Source organism: Acartia tonsa, chromosome 10 (genome assembly GCF_053477335.1).
Source record: "Acartia tonsa isolate MP-2025a chromosome 10, ASM5347733v1, whole genome shotgun sequence".
In the NCBI taxonomy this organism is placed as follows: Eukaryota; Metazoa; Arthropoda; class Copepoda; order Calanoida; family Acartiidae; genus Acartia; species Acartia tonsa.
In genome coordinates, this window is record NC_137269.1 from 5,046,786 (window position 1) to 5,067,990 (window position 21,205).

General features: G+C 30.4%; 1 protein-coding gene across 1 annotated transcript in view; it reads left to right on the top strand.

The window, feature by feature from the left end:
* LOC145330475 (uncharacterized) overlaps nt 1–21,205 on the top strand; it is a 53,388-nt gene that overhangs the window by 31,666 nt on the left and 517 nt on the right. Inside the window, exons 21-32 of the mRNA XM_080175105.1 lie at nt 954–1,033; nt 1,099–1,188; nt 16,670–16,784; nt 17,057–17,138; nt 17,270–17,367; nt 18,519–18,605; nt 19,036–19,140; nt 19,259–19,313; nt 19,614–19,684; nt 20,185–20,251; nt 20,332–20,423; nt 20,708–20,808. Of these exons, the coding sequence (XP_080031231.1) occupies nt 954–1,033; nt 1,099–1,188; nt 16,670–16,784; nt 17,057–17,138; nt 17,270–17,367; nt 18,519–18,605; nt 19,036–19,140; nt 19,259–19,313; nt 19,614–19,684; nt 20,185–20,251; nt 20,332–20,423; nt 20,708–20,808 (1,043 nt within the window). The remainder of the gene's footprint in view (nt 1–953; nt 1,034–1,098; nt 1,189–16,669; nt 16,785–17,056; nt 17,139–17,269; nt 17,368–18,518; nt 18,606–19,035; nt 19,141–19,258; nt 19,314–19,613; nt 19,685–20,184; nt 20,252–20,331; nt 20,424–20,707; nt 20,809–21,205) is intronic.

Consider the following 21,205-nt stretch of genomic DNA (forward strand, 5'->3'; position numbering starts at 1 on the left):
TATTCTTCAGAGGATAGCTCAAAAACTAATAATAGTACAAAAATGTTATATACCAATATGAAAACTAGAGGTTATGAGCTTTCCAATGGTATGTGTAGCATTTTTCTACCACTTCTAGGTGCTGAGCAATGACATGTTTAAAATGTGTGTATATTTTTTACAGGCTTGCCAATGTGAATTTTAGGTTAAAAATAGCTAAAAATCTTTTCCCGCATTTTCTCCCAAGAAGGAACGCTTTTGATTTCGTTTTTTGCATTTTTCATTAGTCTATATATGTATATATCAGAATCTGCAATAATCTCAGAGAGCCTGTTTCAAAAAACTGCTTTTACCTTCCGGCGACCAGTGTACAGCAATATTTTGAAATAAGATATCTAAAAAAGTATTAGAGCTAGAAAAATGTTAGAGACCTTTTTAGAAAGCTCCAATATCTGTCATTTCAACTGCAATATCAGCGAATTTGCATGATAAACATGAAAGACAAAATAAGACAATAAAGCAGGTTAGGTTAAGGTAGTCTAAAAATAAAAGTAATATTTGATCACCAAAAGTAATTTTAAAATTTTCTACTATGGGAAGGTACTAACTTAATTTAGGGAAAGCATGTTCTGAAACCACCATAAGGTCCCAGTACATCCTGTGTAAACTGTTTCTGCGTTTTTTTTTTTCTAACCTAACACGCCTTCGGGTGGGGTGTGTCAGCAGAAATAGGATGAGGGGGGAAAGGAAATTTTGAATCAGAATATCTTTTGTAGCTAAATTCAGACTCAAGATTTCAAAATTCTGACTTTTAATATCTATAGCAATTACAAACATCCTCCCTCCCCGACCCTCCCCCTCACAAACCAACAAAGTATTTATTCCATATCCATATTTTTATAAATAAACATGAATTGCACATTCATATTATTAAGTCTTTATTAGTAAATAGAAAAATTTTTAAAATTTAATAGGAATGACCATTAACAATGGAAGTTACAGCAAGGACAACCTGATCTCAACTATAACTTTTATATGGGAAGATTTATATAAGGTAAGCTTGAAGATATATAAAAAAATATGTCAATAATTTCATTTTGTTTACCACATTTCTTGTAGAATATTCCTGGATGCCAATTTATCCCTGAAAAACCACAATGTATCTACTTGGATACTGATGAAAAAAAGTGGTCTACTAAAGGATGTGAGGTAAGACCTATGTATTGTATTATATGTGAGGTTGAAACCAACTTCATGTTAGTAGTAATATAATTCATGAAAATATTTTATACAGATTGACCCTCGAAAAAGTAATTTTAGCATCTGCAGCCCATATTTCTCAATGAATTATTAAAAAATTTACATATACTTTTCTCTATAGATTTCCACATAAGTAGATATAAAAATATTTTTTTACATCAATTAACAGCCGAGATTTTTAAAGTAAAAGTTTGGAAAAAGGGCTTCAGAAACTGGATGTTGCTAAATATTTCTTAGTTTTTTTTGTTGGTAAATTACTTTTTCTCAACCAGTCAAGAAAGAAGAGCAAGTTTACAATTGATACATTTTTTATTGCATTAAAAAATGTTACTTTTACATATAAAAAACTACTTTTCAAATTTTACTGAATGCATTTTCCCTCAAATCTTATAATATCTCCCACTTATTAATATGACCTTAAATAAACCCCTCCCCAATTTATGCTCATTACTGGAAGGATTAGCGCCACCTTTACCAATAAATTCACGCCCACTCATCAAATTAATTTAAGACACATAAAAATCATTTAAATTGTTAAATGTTTAAAAAAAGTTTGTAGCTGTAACTTTTTTGTTTTTTAACTTATTTTGATAAAATAAAAAGTGTTTGATTTCTGTTTATGTAAACTTTTGATCTGCTACTATTTTTTATAGGATTTTTTTTGTGTAAGGGTGTTTCTGCAATGTACACTATTCTAAAAAGGCCTCTTAGAACATGTGAAAAAAGTGCTTTCAGCATGAAATAAATTTCTTGAAAACATCTTTATATAAGATTTATAAAAAGTATTGAAATTGTGAAGAAAACACGCAATTTCACTTTAAAAATGCATTTTTCTTGAAAAGTTAATTTTTCCTCTGCCACATTTTAGAAACTTTAGCTCTAAAAATCTCAGCTATTAACTGATGTAAAAAAGATATTTTTATATCTACTTATGTGGAAATCTATAGAGAAAAGGACATGTAAATTTTTTGATAATTCATTGAGAAATATGGGCTGCAGATGCTAAAAAATACTTTTTCGAGGGTCAATCTGTAGTTTCTTTTACTCTTGGCCCATATCAATAAGTAATTTTGTAATAATATTTTCCATTTTTAAGAGAGACTGAACTATGATTGCAGTATTTCAATTATAAGGCTTTTTTTGCAGTCTTCCATAAAAAAAATCCTAGATACATTAACCCTTAACGGTCGGGAGGGGAAGCTGAACGTTGAACGCCCCCCCCCCATCCGGTTTTCTCTCATTTTCTGTGTGTGAAAGATAAAGAGCCCAAACTGCTTGACTTTTTAAGTGTGGGTATGACACATAACTGAGAGTTGGAATTTTTTTTGAATATCTCCATCCTGGCGGGCACAGGATGCCAGCAAACCTGGCAGGGTCATCCAGGTAAAGAGCAAAAATATTTTTTTTTTACTTAAATAAAGCATGTTATCTTAGCAAAATACTAAAATATCCTCCAGTAGTACATCCTCATATTAAATACAGGTGTTTAAGTCAATTTTAGGATTCAGGTATGATCCTGCAGGCCCTGATCCTCCAGGTCTCCAGAAATCTTTAAAAGGCTCCTGTGGCCGCAATTTTTGACTTAGAGACTTCAAATTTCAAACTTAAGCTTATCATACATATCTACATGAATTTAAATTTCATAAAGATCTGCCGCCGTTTTCCCTCAGACCGCCGACTGCGGCAGCTGGCAGCTGCCAAGTCCAGCTGCGGCTGCTGAAATTATATTTTGATATTTCAAATATAAAATTTACATAAAGATAAACATTTTCTGCAAAAAATTTTTATTCTAGCTTCAAAAATAAAAAAAATGCGGTCGTTTGAAATTTAAAAGTAAAAAAAGGACCTAAAAACAAAGGTTGTTAAATAAAAGGGTGAAGGAAGCGAAAATTGACCTTGACTTACTTAAGGTTGGAAATTCATCATAACACAGGGGACTTGCACAAAATTTTTTAGCCCTCTAGCTTTAATAGAAACTGAGAAACTGATTAAGGTGCGGCAAGGGGCCTGACTGTAAGGGGTTAAAGATAAATATAATTCCTTCCCTTATTTTGAAATCAATATTTTGGTCAGGTTAGGTTAGATTTCATTAGGTACATTTACATCGTACTAGAATAAACAACACCAATAAACATGTATTCAGTTTTTGTTCATAAACTGTTTTTAAAGTAGATTTTTCTCAATCTAAATTTTCTTGAATACAATGAAACAATGAAATTATAGAATACAATACATCTGACAATATTTTATGAACCATGGATGTCTCTAAATAATGTTCTAATTGAGGATAGGTTGTGTGCATATGCTCATTTCAACTAACCGGACATATCTTTCCCAACATTTACTAATATACTTTCTAATTTATTTCCTCTGCAATAACTGTGGGTCTTGATTGGTTGCATTGCACACTGGTCTGAAAACGCAGTTTTGGGTTAACAATTCGTTTTCAGCCATCTTTTGGCCGATTTTAATGCCCAATACAGCAAATTGGGGGTTTTAGGGGTCAGGGAGTCCATTTATGAGAAAAAAAATACATGACCTCGAAGGTCAAAGACCATTAAAATGAAGTATAATTTTTGTAAGTATAACCAGTTTTTCACTAGCTGCAAATTTCAAATTTGCGCGTTTTTAATTTTTAATATCTTGATTATTTTATCTAAATTTTCTTGATTTAAAGTGATCAAGAATTCATTTTTTCAAAATGCATTTTCTTTACCTTTTCCTATTTTTAAGTAATTTCCATAGAATAATGCCTTAAAAGTTCAATAAGGTTAGAAAAAAATCAGTTTAAAATGCCAAGCTTATTTCCACCTAAAGTTCACATTAAAATCTGTGCAAGAATTAAACTATGAAACAATAAGCCATTTCTTCGCTCACAGATAAAAACAAAAAAAACAATACTTAGGAAATATTTTTATAATACATCTCTTTTAATATTTGTCTTCGAAGTTTCTTTAAAATGTAATGAAAAAGTTTGGTTTATTTTATAAAATCATTAACCGAATTTTGGTATGTTTGAGCTGGTATAAAGACAATAGAAAAATTGTTTAAATCTATAGAAAGAATGATATTTAAGAATTAAATTGTTTTAAAAGTAAAAATTTATTATATTTGTTATATACTTCAGCAAAAAATTCAATCATTTTATTAAAGTTTTTCCATAAAAATAAACATTATTTTTTTTATTCAAATGAAAAGTTATTGTAATTTGTCACACACACACATACCTTACCTATCTTGCCACACACACGCACACACACACTATCGTAGTATAACAATAAAACACACACGCACACACACACTATCAATGTATAACACTAACACACACACTTAACGCACCCACCCAAGAACCCACTTGCTACCTAAATAACCAGGGAACTAGAGGCATAAGACAATGGCCAATAAATCAATGGATATTCACAATGAAAATATACACAAAATTACCCATTTTGTAAACAATATTTGGTGGTTTAAACATTTGGACACTCAAAGTAATAAACCAACCAATTAAAATTCTATGAAAGTCCCCAAAGTTAATTAGCCAACTAACAAAATGTCATTAACTTTGGGAACTAATGTAATAAAAAGCCAAATATCCATTTCCTCCCTGCATACAATTACATACAGAAGGGTTTAGTTTTAAATGAAAAGATTTAACAATATCCTAATATATAAAGTTGTAAGCTTTTTTTATCTGTAGAGAAGGGACCGCTGAAACGATATGGTTTACTTTTACAGTGAAGCTTCTTATAGTTTTTGGGAAAGGTTTTAGGCTATTTTATTTTTATTAAAAAAGTCGTTTGTTGGTTTTAAGCTATTTTTCTGCCCTTTTATATCCCTTTAAATGTCCCTAGATACTAGAGACACAGTTGCTTGTGGATTAGATAGAAATTAGAAAAATATAAATTTAGATTTGGTTTCTTTTTATACATTGAATAATATTTATTTAACAACTAACCCCCAAGGTAAAAATCTGAATGTGTGAGAAAGAAAAACAGAGAGAGAGGGAGAAAGAGAGAGAGAGAGAGAGAAAGAGAGAGAGAGAGAGAGGGGTGTTATACTCAAAAAATACTCTTAGAAAACGCTTATAATAAAAACTTTGGTTCATGGAAAGGATACAAAGGATACAAATACAACAAAACCCGCAAACTTGTTTCCTTTCCATGACCCAAAACTTATAAATTATTTTGTGTTTTAAAGCTTATTTTGAATATCTACTATAAGTGGCCCTCTTTCTGTTTAAGTTAATAAATTATATTTAAGTAATACACACATCCTAAATATAAATTGTTATAATAATGTAACAGGATGTCTGTATGTTTGTCTGTTCTAAAGGATCTTGCTAACAGCTGAACCAGTATGGTTCTCCTTTACAGGGTAGCTCATCATAAGTTCTTGAAATGTTTATAACTATTTTGGAGGAGAATACCACCACCCTCCAAATGATTTATTCATTATACATTAAAAATTTTAATTTTTAAAATTTAAATTTTTATGGAAGTTTGAAGCTTTTTTAGCAAGTAGTAAATATTGAGATAGGATGAGGGTGCTATGTTCACAATAAACAACTATAAATCAGCTGACCTTATATCCATATTTGGTAATATCTTTTCAATTATCGGTAAAAATCATTTAATCTCCCCGTAAAAAGAAATTATAAACCTTTTTGGTTAGTTTAATATGTATGTAACAAAAGAATTTATTCTACTCTAAATTTGCAAGTAAACTTCAACAAAAAGATTATTATTTGTCGATTTTGATAGGTTTTAAGATATGTATAATAAAACACAAAATACATCAATGTTTTCAAGGGAATAAATTTGTTTTTTAAAGTTTGATTTATTTTTAAATGGGAAGTATTTAAGACTTAATTCTCAAAATAGTACTCTTAAAAAACACTAATCAGTGACATATATTTTTCCCAGCTTCGTGAACACTTTAATCCATTTAGAAAATATTTTAAATCATTGTTATTTCATCTTACTAAAGGCTAATAAAATTATAGCATATTTTTATAAGGATGCGTTTGTTTGTGTGTTTGAATGTGTGTGTGTGTATTCTTGTCTCTCCTCACTCTATGCTACGACATAACAAGGCGCGGATGCCTAAAGACACAAAAAAACACACACACACACAAAGACACATAAAGAGTAGGCTGAAAGAATAATATCAATTATATGAATATAAAACAATAAAATTGACATTTAGGAATTTATTTTAACTAATCTACATGAAATATAACAGATTTTTATACTATTTAGCTATTTCGTATGTTTTCATTTTGTTTATCAGATATTACTCCACAAAAATAGATCCTTCCCCTCTCTACGCGTTGTTGTAATAATTTTAAATTACAACATTGATGAAATTTAATTGATCTATTAGTTTTTAAGATAATGCACAAAACGAACAATTTCGGAAGCTAGATTTTTGTGCTAAATGAAGCAAATTACAATACCAACAAATTCTCTTTAATAAACATATAGGTTTACTCAGGTTATACTCACTAAGAAAAGTTTGCTAAACTTACCCTATGTTAAAAATTGATTTAAAAAAAACACATTTTTGCATTTTGTACCATTTTTTGTGTTATAAATAATTTTTGAACTTATTTAGGACTTATTTTAGTTGGACAATTTCCAACTTGCAGATATTTGATTTTATCACATTTAACCCTTAACGGTTGTGGGGGGGGCGTTGAACGCCCCCTCATCCGGTTTTTTCTATCTCATTTTCTGTGTGTGAAAGATAAAGAGCCCAAACTGCTTGACTTTTTAAGTATGGGTATGAAACATAACTGAGAGTTGGAATTTTTTGAATATCTCCATCCTGGCGGGCACAGGATGCCAGCAAACCTGGCAGGGTGATCCAGGTAAAGAACAAAAATTTGTTTTTGATTTAACCCTTAACAGTCGGGCCCCTTGCCGCACCTTAATCAGTCGGGGGGGGGGGGGGGGGCGTTCAACGCCCCCGCATGTTATCTCAGTTCCTATTAGAGCTAGAGGGCTAAAATTTTTTGTGTAAGTCCACTGTGTTATGATGAATTTCCGACCTTAAGTAAGTCAAGGTCAATTTTCGCTTCCTTCACCCTTTTATTTAACAACCTTTGTTTTTAGGTCCTTTTTTACTTAAAAATTTCAAACGGCTGTAATTTTTTTATTTTTGAAGCTAGAATAAAAATTTTTTTGCAGAAAATGTTAATCTTTATGTAAACTTTATATTTCAAATATCAAAATATAAATTTAAGCGGCCGCAGCTGTACTTGGCAGCTGCCAGCCGCCGCAGTCGGCGGTCGGCGGGAAAACGGCGGCGGATCTTTATGAAAATTTAATACGTTATGTAGACATGTAAGAAAAGCTTAAGGTTAAAATTTGAAGTCTCTAAGTCAAAAATTGCGCCCACAGGAGCCATTTAAAGATTTCTGGAGACCTGGAGGATCAGGACCTGCAGGATCATACCTGGAACCTGAAATTGACTTGAACACCTGTATTTAATATGAGGATGTACTACTAGAGGATATTTTAGTATTTTGGTAAGATAAAAAGTTTTTTTTAAGTCAAAAAAATATTTTTGCTCTTTACCTGGATGACCCTGCCAGGTTTGCTGGCATCCTGTGCCCGCCAGGTTGGAGATATTCAAAAAATTCCAACTCTCGGTTATGTGTCATACCCAAACTTAATAAGTCACGCAGTTTGGGCTCTTTATCTTTCACACACAGAAAATGAGATAGAAAAAACCGGATGGGGGGGCGTTACCAAAATACTAAAATATCCTCTAGTAGTACATCCTCATATTAAATACAGGTGTTCAAGTCAATTTCAGGTTCCAGGTATGATCCTGCAGGTCCTGATCCTCCAGGTCTCCAGAAATCTTTAAAATGCTCCTTTGGCCGCAATTTTTGACTTAGAGACTTCAAATTTTAAACTTAAGCTTTTCTTACATGTCTACATAATGTATTAATATTTCATAAAGATCCGCTGCCGTTTTCCTGCCGACCGCCGACTGTGGCGGCTGGCAGCTGCCAAGTACAGCTGCGGCCGCTGAAACTTATGTTTTGATATTTTGAATATAAAATTTAAATAAAATAAACATTTTCTGCAAAAAAAAATTTTCTTCTAGCTTTAAAAATAAAAAAATTACAGCCGTTTGAAATTTTTAAGTAAAAAAGGACCTAAAAACAAAGGTTGTTAAATAAAGGGTGAAGGAAGCGGAAATTGATTTTGACTTACTTAAGGTCGGAAATTCACCATAACACAGGGGACTTGCACAAAAAATTTTAGCCCTCTAGCTCTAATAGGAACTGAGATAATGAGGGGGGGCGTTGAACGCCCCCCCCCCCTCCCCCCAACTGATTAAGGTGCGGCAAGGGGCCCGACTGTTAAGGGTTAAGCAAGTATAGCCAATTTATCAATGTCAACAATACCTTCTTAGATTTTAGGGTTCTGCAACTTTGGCCCCAAATTATTTCAAAAAACATATTATCAACATGGGTTGATATTTAAAATAAAGGTGGCCTAGGATGTCTTTGAAGACTGGCAGGTCAACTTTTGTCTAAATTGGTTGGTAGGAAAAATTGAATTGTTGACCCCTCCAGACCAGTGTGCATTGCAGCATTACAAGCCTAAATGACTATTTTCATAACACCAACAAAATATGGCATATATTAGAAAATTACACATGTTCAGTAATAATGATTCTTATAGCATCCTTAGGAATATTAATCATAAGAGATGAATATATGAATATATGGTTTGACTAAGCTTTTTTTACTGCTATTTTGTAACAGAACCTTTAGCATTGTTTGTACACCTAACTTATTACTATTATAACGTATTTTATTAGTTTTTAGTCAGTTTAAAACATAAAATCACACAAAAATATTAATAAAATATAAATTGAAAACTATTTACAAATACTACATAAAATTAATTTTTGGTTTCTTGTATACTATCAGTCTTTCTTTGACACCTCGAAAATATTCCATTTTTTGTTTTATTAGAGTGAGGGCAATGACATCTTTTTAATTAACACAAGGGTATCTAATTATCCAGATTAACTGGTAAAGTAATAAGGTGAAAGAAATGTGGACACTTAATTAGAAAGTCATGTAATAACGCTAACCCTTTTATTCTCTTCTCCACTTATTATTTGCATTTTGATATTCATGAATATGCATAAATATTGCTCTATTATTCTTTAACTATTACAGATTGGAGCCCCCCCCCCCTCTCGATTTTTTTTGTAGGTAAGATGAAGAGCTGGAACTTCATGACTTTTTAAGTTCAGTAATTATACGTCGGCAAGAGTTGATTTTATTAGGATATCTGGTCTGTGTCGGTCGTGGTGTCTGGTCAAAGTCGGTTGGGTAGCAAAAAAATTTGAAAAAATTCTAAATAAATCTTAATTTCTACATTATAACTTTTGTGTATAAGGTAGAAACCAAAATTTTTTTTGGGAATACTTAGATATCAATGACCTTCTGAGAAAAGTGGTGTTATAACCGTTTGACCGCTCCCTGACCGACTTTATGACCGATTTTTGTCCGGCTTTTACTACATACATATATCATGAATATCGTGGCTTCTATTACAGCTAGAGACCTATAATTTTTTTTGGTAAATCCTTGAGCAATAATAAACAGATAGAAATATAAATTTACGACGCCAACCGCTGTTTTACGGCCATAACCGCCAAATATGGCGGTTTCCTATATTTGCCGTTTTTAGGCGATGATCAGAAAAAGTAATTTTTTTGTTATGAAAAATAAAAGTTCGTCCTAAAATTTGGTCATCCTAGCTGCAAAATTGGCCGCTCTACAGCTGTTTTAAAATTTAGCAGCTGGCCGCTAAAAAGCAGCTAAGGAGTGGTCTGACTGCTATGACTAGAAAAAGTAATTTTTTTTACCAGGAGCCGAGATAGAGGGGGGGCTCTTGGAGCCCCCCCCCCCCAATCTATTAAGGTGGGAATTGGGGCCCAATCTGTAAGGGTTAAAACGTTTTTTTGCATTTAGCCAATGCAGGTTTAATGTTCTTATTTCTACATTGAAAAAGAAACCAAGCTGTAATAATAAATTCTGTGTTAATAATTATTGACTTTTAGAAAGGTATATTGGGTGGTACACCCAAGAAAACAAAATTGGCAGCCCATGTTATTAGATGGGTAAAGAAAAGTGTTTAAAGTAATTCTGTATTTATAGAACAATACAGATACAGCTAGCTTAAGCCCAGTAAGGTTTACCTGAGCATACCAAAGAAACTAACTAGCAGGGGTGTTCTAGGAAGGTATTGTTAGTTCATAACAACTCTTGCATTATATGATTGAAATATCCAGTTAACAGTTAGATTTGCTCTTTAAACTTTGTAAACTAGCTCGCTGAAACAAACATACCGTTAGAACCGCTATGAAGTCTATTTTATGGAAATATAAGAACCATTACTGTGCTACTTATAGTTTAGGAGCTACGTAGAAGAATGTCCCAACTGACTTAAAACTTGACTTGAGAGTAAATCATCAAGGATAAAAAAAGTGTGTGCAAAAATGCGAACCTTTTGAAAATTCAAACTGCTTGGCTTGTGTGAATAGTAGAAAAATGTTATGTATATCGTTAGAACCGTCATAAGCTTTTTTTTTGGAAATATAAGTATGATTTTTGTGGTATTTTTAGTTTAGGAGCTGTATTGATAAATGTGAGAAAAGTGGAAAAATTTAATCTTTAATTATTTACTCGCAAGTCAAGTTTTAAGTCAGTTGGGACATTCTACCACATAGCTCATAAAGTATACATAGCACAGGAATTGGTTTTATATTTCCTTAAAATAGACTTCATATCGGTTCTAATGGTATGCATAACGTTTTTCTACGATTAACACAAGCTGAGCTATTAGAATTTTTAAAATGTACCTATTTTTATTTGCATACCCTTTAATTTAATCTTTAAAGGGCGAATATAGGTTGAATATGATATGGGCTCAAAAAAACCGTGCCATTCCATAGATTATAAATAACTTAAAGATATTGACATATCTTATTGTATAAGTCTGTTTATAGCTTAAAACCTGTCAAACTCAAGATAATATTATGTAAATAGTGTGGTTCCCTAAGAACTCAAACACCCTAGCATCACACAAGGCTTCGTGGCAAGGTTTAATTAAAAAGCTTTCGTTAAAGGATAGTCGTAATAACGTGGAAACCAATTAATCAGGGGTAAATATACCCATCTTCTACCTTCATACAAATTATATAAAGTAAAATATTTAAAAGTTTTAAAAAACATCAAATAATGTAGAAAGTAAAAAAAAATTGATAAAATTTTCTTGGAGGAAGAATGATTTCAAATCCCTGTTTTTTTAAGGTTCGTGTGTGTGTGTGTTGAAAATGCGTACTTGGGGATATTTATATTTTCCAGAATTAACCAATGATCTTTGTACAGAAAATAAACTTTAAGACGTATTATTTACCCTAGTCAATACTATTGGCGCACTTTTACGCAAATTATTTTAATGCTTTTTAAAAATTGAATTAAAGAGTATATAATCTAAAATAATAAACATTTAAATTATCATTAAAGATGCATGCCATTGTAATAGTCAATCAAACTTAAGCAAAATAGTAAAAAAAGTCTTGTAAAGGGCTAAAATAAACGGTTTGTCGCCAATCTGATTTATCATATGTTCAATTGAAACAGAAAATTGCAAAATCTACTTAAGGATTTTTTTGAATTTTTAAATTTGGCATAGATATTCTAAAAGTATGAAATGACACCTTTCATATAAGCTCATATCATATCGAACCTATATTCACCCTTTAATGATTTACTTGCAAGTCAAGTTTTTAGCCAGTTGAGACATTTTACCACATAGCTCCTAAACTATACGTAGCACAGGAATTTTTTTTATATTTCCGTACTTGAGGATATTTATATTTTCCAGAATTAACCAATGATCTTTGTACAGAAAATAAACTTTAAGACGTATTATTTACCCTAGTCAATACTATTGGCGCACTTTTACGCAAATTATTTTAAAGCTTTTTAAAAATTGAATTAAAGAGTATATAATCTAAAATAATAAACATTTAAATTATCATTTAAGATGCATGCCATTGTAATAGTCAATCAAACTTAAGCAAAATAGTAAAAAAAGTCTTGTAAAGGGCTAAAATAAACGGTTTGTCGTCAATCTGATTTATCATATGTTCAATTGAAACAGAAAATTGCAAAATCTACTTAAGGATTTTTTTTGAATTTTTAAATTTGGCATAGATATTCTAAAAGTATGAAATGACACCTTTAATATAAGCTCATATCATATCGAACCTATATTCGCCCTTTAATGATTTACTTGCAAGTCAAGTTTTAAGCCAGTTGAGACATTTTATCACATAGCTCCTAAACTATACGTAGCACAGGAATTTTTTTTAAATTTCCAAAAAATAGACTTCATAACGGTTCTAATGGTATGCAAACGTTTTTCTACTATTAACACAAGCTGCGCAATCTAAATTTTAAAAAGGTCCGCATTTTTTTGCACACCCTTTAGATAATGTTTCATTCTTTAAAAATTAATTTGGGGTTATATTACACAGAGATTTCCTGCACAATTCATCATAATTTAACACATTGCCATAAATTTGAGAGAAAATTACATAAGGTAAGATTTTTTTAGTTCATTACCATGAGTTTATTGTAAAGAAGTTGTTATTAATCATATTTCCTTGATTATCGTTGAACAAATGATTATTAACAACTTGGGCAGCAAGAATATTTCCACTAAATTTCCAATAATAATCAGAAAAACCTAAGAAAAACTAGATTGTAAAAAATGGGATGAGATTCTGAAATAATTCTATCAATTTGTATAGATAAAGGGTTTTCAGGATCTGCAAGAAATTGTCCTAATTCTTTACCCCATGAATCATTTGCTACCTAACTATGTCACATGATAATGACAAAATTAAAATAATTGTAGCTGGCAAAACTCTACTGAAAATGATTAAAAGAATCATATGTTATCCATTTTTCTTCTGGAGAGGAAGCCTAGTTAATATTCCTCTGTCTGGTCATATGTCCAATCCTGGTGTAGTCCATACCAGCTTCCTTACTAATTTCTTGTGGTATGACATGGTCTTTTGTTTCTTTCCTAGAGCTTTCTTAGCTGACTCAAGACTTTCCATCCATTCTAATGTACCTGCTTTCACAATTCTATTGTCCTCCATTTCATGATATGTCCCATCCTCTCTAAACATCTCTTTTCAATCTTCCATCAGATGAATTTGATCCTAAGCTTTGTCCTTATATTTTGCATATTTTTTTCCATCCTTCTGCATTTGGATTAGAGGAGGTTTGGTTTTGTTGCTCCAAATGTATCTATCTGTACACTCTGTTGAAGAAACTCTGGAGTTTCTTGATCTATCCATTCTGCCAGGTTCTTACTTCAAATAAGAGCATGCTCTCAACACAAGCTTGAGTTACTCTTGCTTGACATCTCTTGGACAACCTAGGATCCTTTTAGATAAGATTTGACCTTAGCCTAGGCTGCCCCAGTTTGTTTCTTTCACTGACCTATCATTACAGAAACCAGCCTGGTTGTTGTCCAACTTCTTCCCCAAGATCCTGAATCTGTTAGCAACAATCTTTTCCAGAATTCTGTTGCCCATGGCCAGTATTCGGACTCTTCTGTAGTTGTCTCTTCTGTTCCGATCTCCTTTATCATGTTATGGGATTACTAAGCCAATCTTCAGATCACCTTCCCACTTGTCAGAACTGTTGCACTATGGGCAAAAGATAGCGTTTTTTGTCATTTTTTTCCTGTTATACCTAAGTAAATGAAATACGCACTATTTGTTACTAAATTTCTTCTAGTATGATTTAAACATCTTTAAAATTTTTAAAAAATATTTCTATTTACATAAAAAATTTATCTTATTTAAAGTTTTTACCATTGACAAAGATATTTCAAATTTAGTACTTGCCTATTGGGAAAAATTAAATAGTTCATACCAGACAGACTAACTAATGCAATTTTTAGCGGACAGAATAAGATAAAGGGGATTATATAATAAGAGTTGGGGTGGGTATATCTAAAAGCTTTACAAGTTTGGATTATTTTTATACTTAAAAGGTGTTAATTGAGCCGCTAATTACCGACTAATGGGCGGATTTCATTTTGGGAGACTGGGGATCTTTTTATTAAGATGTGTAATAAAAAAGGATTTTAAAGGTGGCAATTTATACAGTAATGACAGAGGGGACAAAAGGATGCATTAAACCTATCAGAATTACAGATTAAATTTTTTAGGGTATAAGTAATTTTTATTAAACTCAATAGCACATCAATAAAGTACCTATGATAATCAACATAAAAATAGACACTACAAAATAGTTATTGCATTGCTAAACATTCTTAATTGTATTTGCTACAAGAATCATCAGGCTAAGTTTGAAATTGATAGAAAAATTCTGATTTTTAAATGCATAAATTAGTTTTTGGAGGTATCCATCACACAAGAAGGGAGCACTTGTGTTGAAAAACTTCAAAAAAAAAAACATTATCTTAATCCATGAATACAAATAAGCTATATTAAACCTTCCACCCCTTCCCCTTCCATAGCACTAATCCTTTAATTACAAAATTTTATCTCAAGTTTGAACCTAAACTAACATATCATGTTATGGTTAACAATATATAAGAAACGTTGTTATTATTGCAAAATAGCATAATATAATTTATCAAAGATAGGGTAGAAATCTTGAGTAATCACCCACAAAGGAAAATAGAAAACAATATGAATAATATGTTTCACACTCAACCTCATTTTACATTTTATATATACGATAGGAAAAGAAAAAGTTTGTAATATTGATTATTTACTAAATTAAGTCTTTGAATATTATTTAAACCATTGCTGTTAATAAAACTTTGTCACCTTGATTTCAAAACAATTAGTAAATGTCAATGTGTAAGCAATGGAATAAGAATCATATTTAATAAAGATTTATGATTTTTTTCCTTGTCCTTTTGAGTAAAATGATAACAAAGTAATTTCTGACCACTCCAGGTTATTAATAATGGAAAAGAAATAATAGATGTTAGAATTACAGAAGTAATGTTGGTATACAATCCAATTTGCAAAAAAGTTAAAAGAATCATTATCTTATATTTGAAATCCATAGAATGATCGATTGACAATATAAGTTAAAAAGCATTGCTTTGCCTAAAATTCTGGTCACATGAGCATTGCAATTCTTTCAAAATTTTCATTGTATACAAAATGTCATTTTAAAATGCCTAGAACTTTTTTGTTATAGAAGCTGAAAGCTTCAAATTTTAGGTATTTGGTCTACTTGTGGCAGTCTTTCAGCAGTTAAATCGTGGTATTTCTTGCAGGCTTCCTTTAAGTTTAAATTTTATTGTACAGTAAGACCTATGAAACCTATCTTTTAGGGTTTACAGCCTTTATTATCAAAAGTAGCAAATTTTCTTGTTCTCTATATATTTTCACACAAGAATATACAAAAATTTTGATTTTACCTACAAGAACAATGGAGATTTTTATAGCTAAAGTTTTGAAAAAGTGACTGATCAAAAAGTAAATTTTTACATGAAACAGCTTTTTTAGCAAAATTAAGGCAAAATCCTGTTTTGTTTTTTTTACTAGAAGAAACTTAATACAAAAGTTCAAAAAGAATTTGGTTTTTAAGTTAAAAGCATTTATTTACACATATTTTTGGAGCCTTTTTAGGGTAAAGATATTTTGAAAAACTTACTTATCAGGCAAAATTGTTTTAGATAAAACAACCAATGAATATATTGCAAGAAAATTTTGTTTTTGATTCATAATTCAAACTCTAATAACAAAAAAGATACAAAGAAAAGAAAATTTCAACAATAGGAATTTTATTCCAAAAAAGATAATAAAACCAATTTCCATATGATCGACAGGTAGAAAAAGTGGGCAGAGCAATTGTCATAATTAATTCTTTAAATTAACCCTTAATGGTCAGGGGGGGGGGTTGTTGAAGGCCCCTCCCCCTCCTGTTTCTTCTATCTCATTTTCCGTGTCTGTTGGAATATTTGAATATCTTCATCCTAATGGGCACAGGATGCCAGCAAACCTGGCAGGGTCATCCAGGTAAAGAGCAAAAATATTTTTTGACTTAAACAAAGCATTTTATCTTATAAAAATACTAAAATATTCTCTAGTAATACATTGCCATATGATACAGTTGTCAAGTCATTTTCAGGTTCCAGGTATGATCCTGCAGGTCCAGGTCTCCAGAAATCTGTTAAAGGCTCCTGTGGCCGCAATTTTTTACTTATTATTATGTATATTGTTCTTCAGTTACCAGAAATACATTATACATGCAACATTAGAATGCAACAAAATTTCTTAAATTCTAAATGATGGTTACTCAAGCTTATATATAATTCAGACAGAACATGTTTATGGAGAAAATGACAAGACAGTTGTGAAATGTGTGTGTGATCATCTCACTAGTTTTGGAGTCATGATGGATTTTAACAATAAAGTTAAAGCTGATGATCCTGGTAAGTTTATTTTTTTATAGTAAACAAAAAAACCATGACTTGCTCTACTATACAGCTTATTCATTTAACTTCCAGTCCTAGACAATTTTTGATTTTTTTGAGCTTTTTTTAAATGCTTCATTACAAACACAAAGCTTTCATAAAATTACAACTCTCTACATACTGGTGATTATGACTTCTGCAGACATCAAAGATTATTTATTTTGTTTAGCTATCTTTAAACTACTTCTTAAAAGCTCTACCAAAAACATTAAATGGTTTATTTTTTTCAGTATTCCATGTACTATCCATCTTTCTTGGTGTTACATCCATCTTGGCTATCATTGTCACTGAAATATTACTTTATTTTGGAAGGTAATTTTAAGTACTGTTTGAAACTCATCTTTAATATCATGAAATAAATATTTCTCTCTAAATTTTTTTGATTATTTTTATTTTATTAAATTGAATTATGAATTTTTTAATATAGAATGTTTTTTTGTTAGGGACAAAGATGATGATGAAGTGAACATGAAGAGGTCTGCCGAGAGAAATCTCAACTTGTGCATGTCATTTGCACAACTTGGATTTCTAATCTTTGTAGGTAAATAATTAATACTGATAGAAGCTGTAACTAAGGGAGAGACAATAATCATTTGTTTATAAATCATATATTCTCAAATAAGTCAAACAATTTTGTAGTAATTGGACACTATGCAGATATTCAATAATATTTTTAATGGCAAGATAAAAATACTAGTTTATATCAAAATAAAAATTTAAATTAGTCATTCCATTTCTTGTTTTGTTTTACAATAAGCTACAGTGTCATATCCATCAACTTTAAAAATTGTTTTTAAAATTCTTTTCTATATTGCTTGATCTCCATATATCTCATCTCCTCTCCATCTTTTAAAGTAAATGTAAAATAAAATTGATCTGGTATACTTCAATGATATGTAATCACTTGACCAACAGCCAAATTCGCATCCTTTTAAAAATTAACAAAAAAATAGGTTATAATAATATAAGTATTTTTACCTATTAAAACCATATATAATTTGGAATTATTCTCTGATACAAATGTACCACAGTGCCTTTGAAGGTGCTTTGACTTTAGTGTCAGAACCTAAATTGGGACATAGTGCATTTTATTACCCTAGGTTAGGTAACTTTATTTCACTTTTCAATAAAATCTAAAATGCAGCGGTTTTTGAGAAAATTAGATTTAAAAATTTCAAGTTCAATTTTCACCCACTAGGAGTTACCGCATAATCATGACAAGAAAAGCAAAGATTATTTATTTAAAATTTTAAACAACTTTGCTTTAATAAAGTCAGTCATAAAACCTCTCTATATATGATTTATTTAAGGCTGAATTTCCGTGACCTTAGCAAAGCAATTGATAAAAATGGCCATTAATTAACTCATTTCAGGAGTGGTTTTATGAAGAACTTTATAAAAGCAAAGTTGTTCAAAATTTTAAAAAAATAATCTTTGCTTTTCTTGTCATGATTATGCGGTAACTCCTAGTGGGTGAAAATTGAACTTGAAATTTTTAAATTTAATTTTCTGAAAAACCGCTGCATTTTAGATTTTATTGAAAAGTGAAATGAAGTTACCTAACCTAGGGTAATGAAATGCACTATGTCCCAATTTAGGTTCTGACACTAAAGTCAAAGCACCTTCGAAGGCACTGTGGTACAGACACTGTTATACTGTGTGTCATGAATTTGAATATTCATTAATTCCCAGGTAGAAATGATATTTTACCCTGTGCTGTTTGTGAGAGTCTTGGAGCTGCAACCCATTTTGCGTTTGTGGCCTGCTATGCATGGATAGGTAATAATTTAAATTTTTTTTATATTTCTAACCCAATGTAGTTGTTGATTTTAATAACAGAATTAAAATATTCATCAAGAACAAGTTTCATAATTTACAAATAAAAAAATGAATGTTATATAATCACCTTATTAAAAATTACGCAAACAGGAAAAATTTTATTTTGAATTATTTCTTAATGCTCCAGGAATCCTTATGTAAGAATTTAAATGTATACAATGGCAATAACATTTTAAAATTCAAAATAAGATACATCTGAATGATGAATTAAGATTGTTTTTGTGAATTTCTTGTTTGAGAAACAAGAGTTTCCTTCCAAATTTCTATCAAGCATATAATTTTATGCTTAAAATTAGTTTAGGTAGAGTTACATTGGGTACGCACTATCATATTAAGATACTAAACCTTAACAATCTTGTTATATTTTTAGTAATAGATTGTTCACAAGTGTACTACAAATTCTACAACAAGAGGGCACCACAGACAAATCTTCTCTATCTTTCCATTGCTTCATATGGTTTAGCATTTGCAATAGGTGAAGCATATTCATTAGAATCTTTTCTTATATATTGGAATTTATTTTAGCTTTTAATTTCAATGAAATTTTAGTATTATTTGATCAAAAATAATTTACTATTAATATTTTGTATTAGCTGGAGGAGTGCTCATCACTAGTCTAACAAATGAAGCCTATTTCTACCTGAGGAGGTAAACAATAAATACATATAATTACAAAAAAATACAACTATGTCTCTTTGTCTGTTCGTTAAGATCTAAAGAAATGCTAAATTAACTTGCATTTTAAAAAATCAAACAAACACAATACTTGTTATCAAATATGATACAAGATACAGAAAAAAACAAATAGAAAATTATTTTATTTATGTTTCTCTGGTCAATATTTTCAAATGCATGCAGCAAAATGATTTTCTTCTAAGAAGAGAAAATTTAGAGTTATGAATAGAAATATTTGAATTTAAAGATTGTAACTGTAATATGTATTTTTAGAAGCGTGGAAGGCCATGTGGACAGTTGCTGGTTGAATGACTGGGCTGAATATGCAATCATCATTCCCATAGGTTTATTTTTTTTAAGTACTTAAAAGCAAATCTTTTCTGTAAATCTGAATGAATTGATAGCTGTTGTTGTTTAATGAAACATGTTAGAATTCTCATAGATATTTCAAACTTGTAATAATTTAACAATAACAAGATACAATATTTTAAGCAAACCATCTCTTAAATAAAGTCCTTAAATTGTAAATATGTAAGTTGTAACAAATTTGCTGAGACCAATTATTTGATATATTGCTTGTAATTTGTAAATTATCTATTTGATGAACCCAATAATTTGGACATTGCAACAAAAAAGCTTATTGTTTTTTATAATCAAACTTAAGAAAGCCTAATTTATTTTCATCAGCATTTGTATGCTGCAAAATCATTATCATTCATTTAGAAAACTATGAAAATCTTAACTATTATTGTTTTCAAATAGACAAAATAGTGCAAAATATTTTTCCAACACCCCCTCCTCCTGAATTTCCTATCCCCTTAAAAGATTTAATGTAAATTTTAAGGAGTTTGTTTGCTTCTTTGCTTAGTGAGAATGGTCTTGACATATGTTTGGGTAAAGAAAAACTCAAGGTAAATGTTTTATTTTTCACATGAAAATTTAGATTGCTAATGCTATATATTTTAATTGGATATTAATTTAACTTATTTAGTGACACAACATGTGAAATAATCTTGGATCTTCTGGTATCCTTCAGAAGTACACTGGTCCTAACCTTTGTGATGACTCTCAACATTGTCTTTGGTAATTTTATACACTTTATAAACTTTAAATATTTTTCTTAACTTGAATTTGAAAATAAGAAATTTTAATATTAAAGGTTTATCTTATTCACATCATAATTAACTGACTTTATACAAGAAAAGATAAAAGGAAATATGTAATTGATACTCCACCTCAAAAAAGTTTAAAGATGGATGTGACCTAAATTTAGTCACTTTCCGATCATGTTTGGTTAAAAGGTTTTTGGAGTGATATAAAACTAATATAATGTGATAGGATATATGTACATAGATATATTTTTTTAGCCTTTTTTGCTGACTCCCAAATCTATGGCTACATAATTGTTCTTCTCAATTTTTTCCCTGGATTCTTCATCTTGTTGAACAGTACTGTTTACAACTCTGAGGTAACACATGATTAAATTTAAAATCTATTGATGCTTTTGTTGTATATTGTTAAAATAGTGACTTTAGGGACTCTATATTCAAATGGATATTGAGGGTCAGAAAAATAGCATAAAACCATACCAAGACTTGCTCATAAAAATTGAATAGCCTAAAACCATATCTGGACCTATAAGATGCTTCACTGTAAAAATGAACCATATTGGTTGAATGGTAAGTGAGATCTTCACTATAGCCAAAAAAAGCTTACTACTTTATATTATAAAATAGAGTGATCAACACAGTTCAATTAAACATGTTATTTTTATTTGATAAGCCCAATACACAATGTTTCATTGTTAAAAACAAATCTTCAGTTTGTTTATAAATAAAAAGACATGATGCTTTCATGAGTAGAAA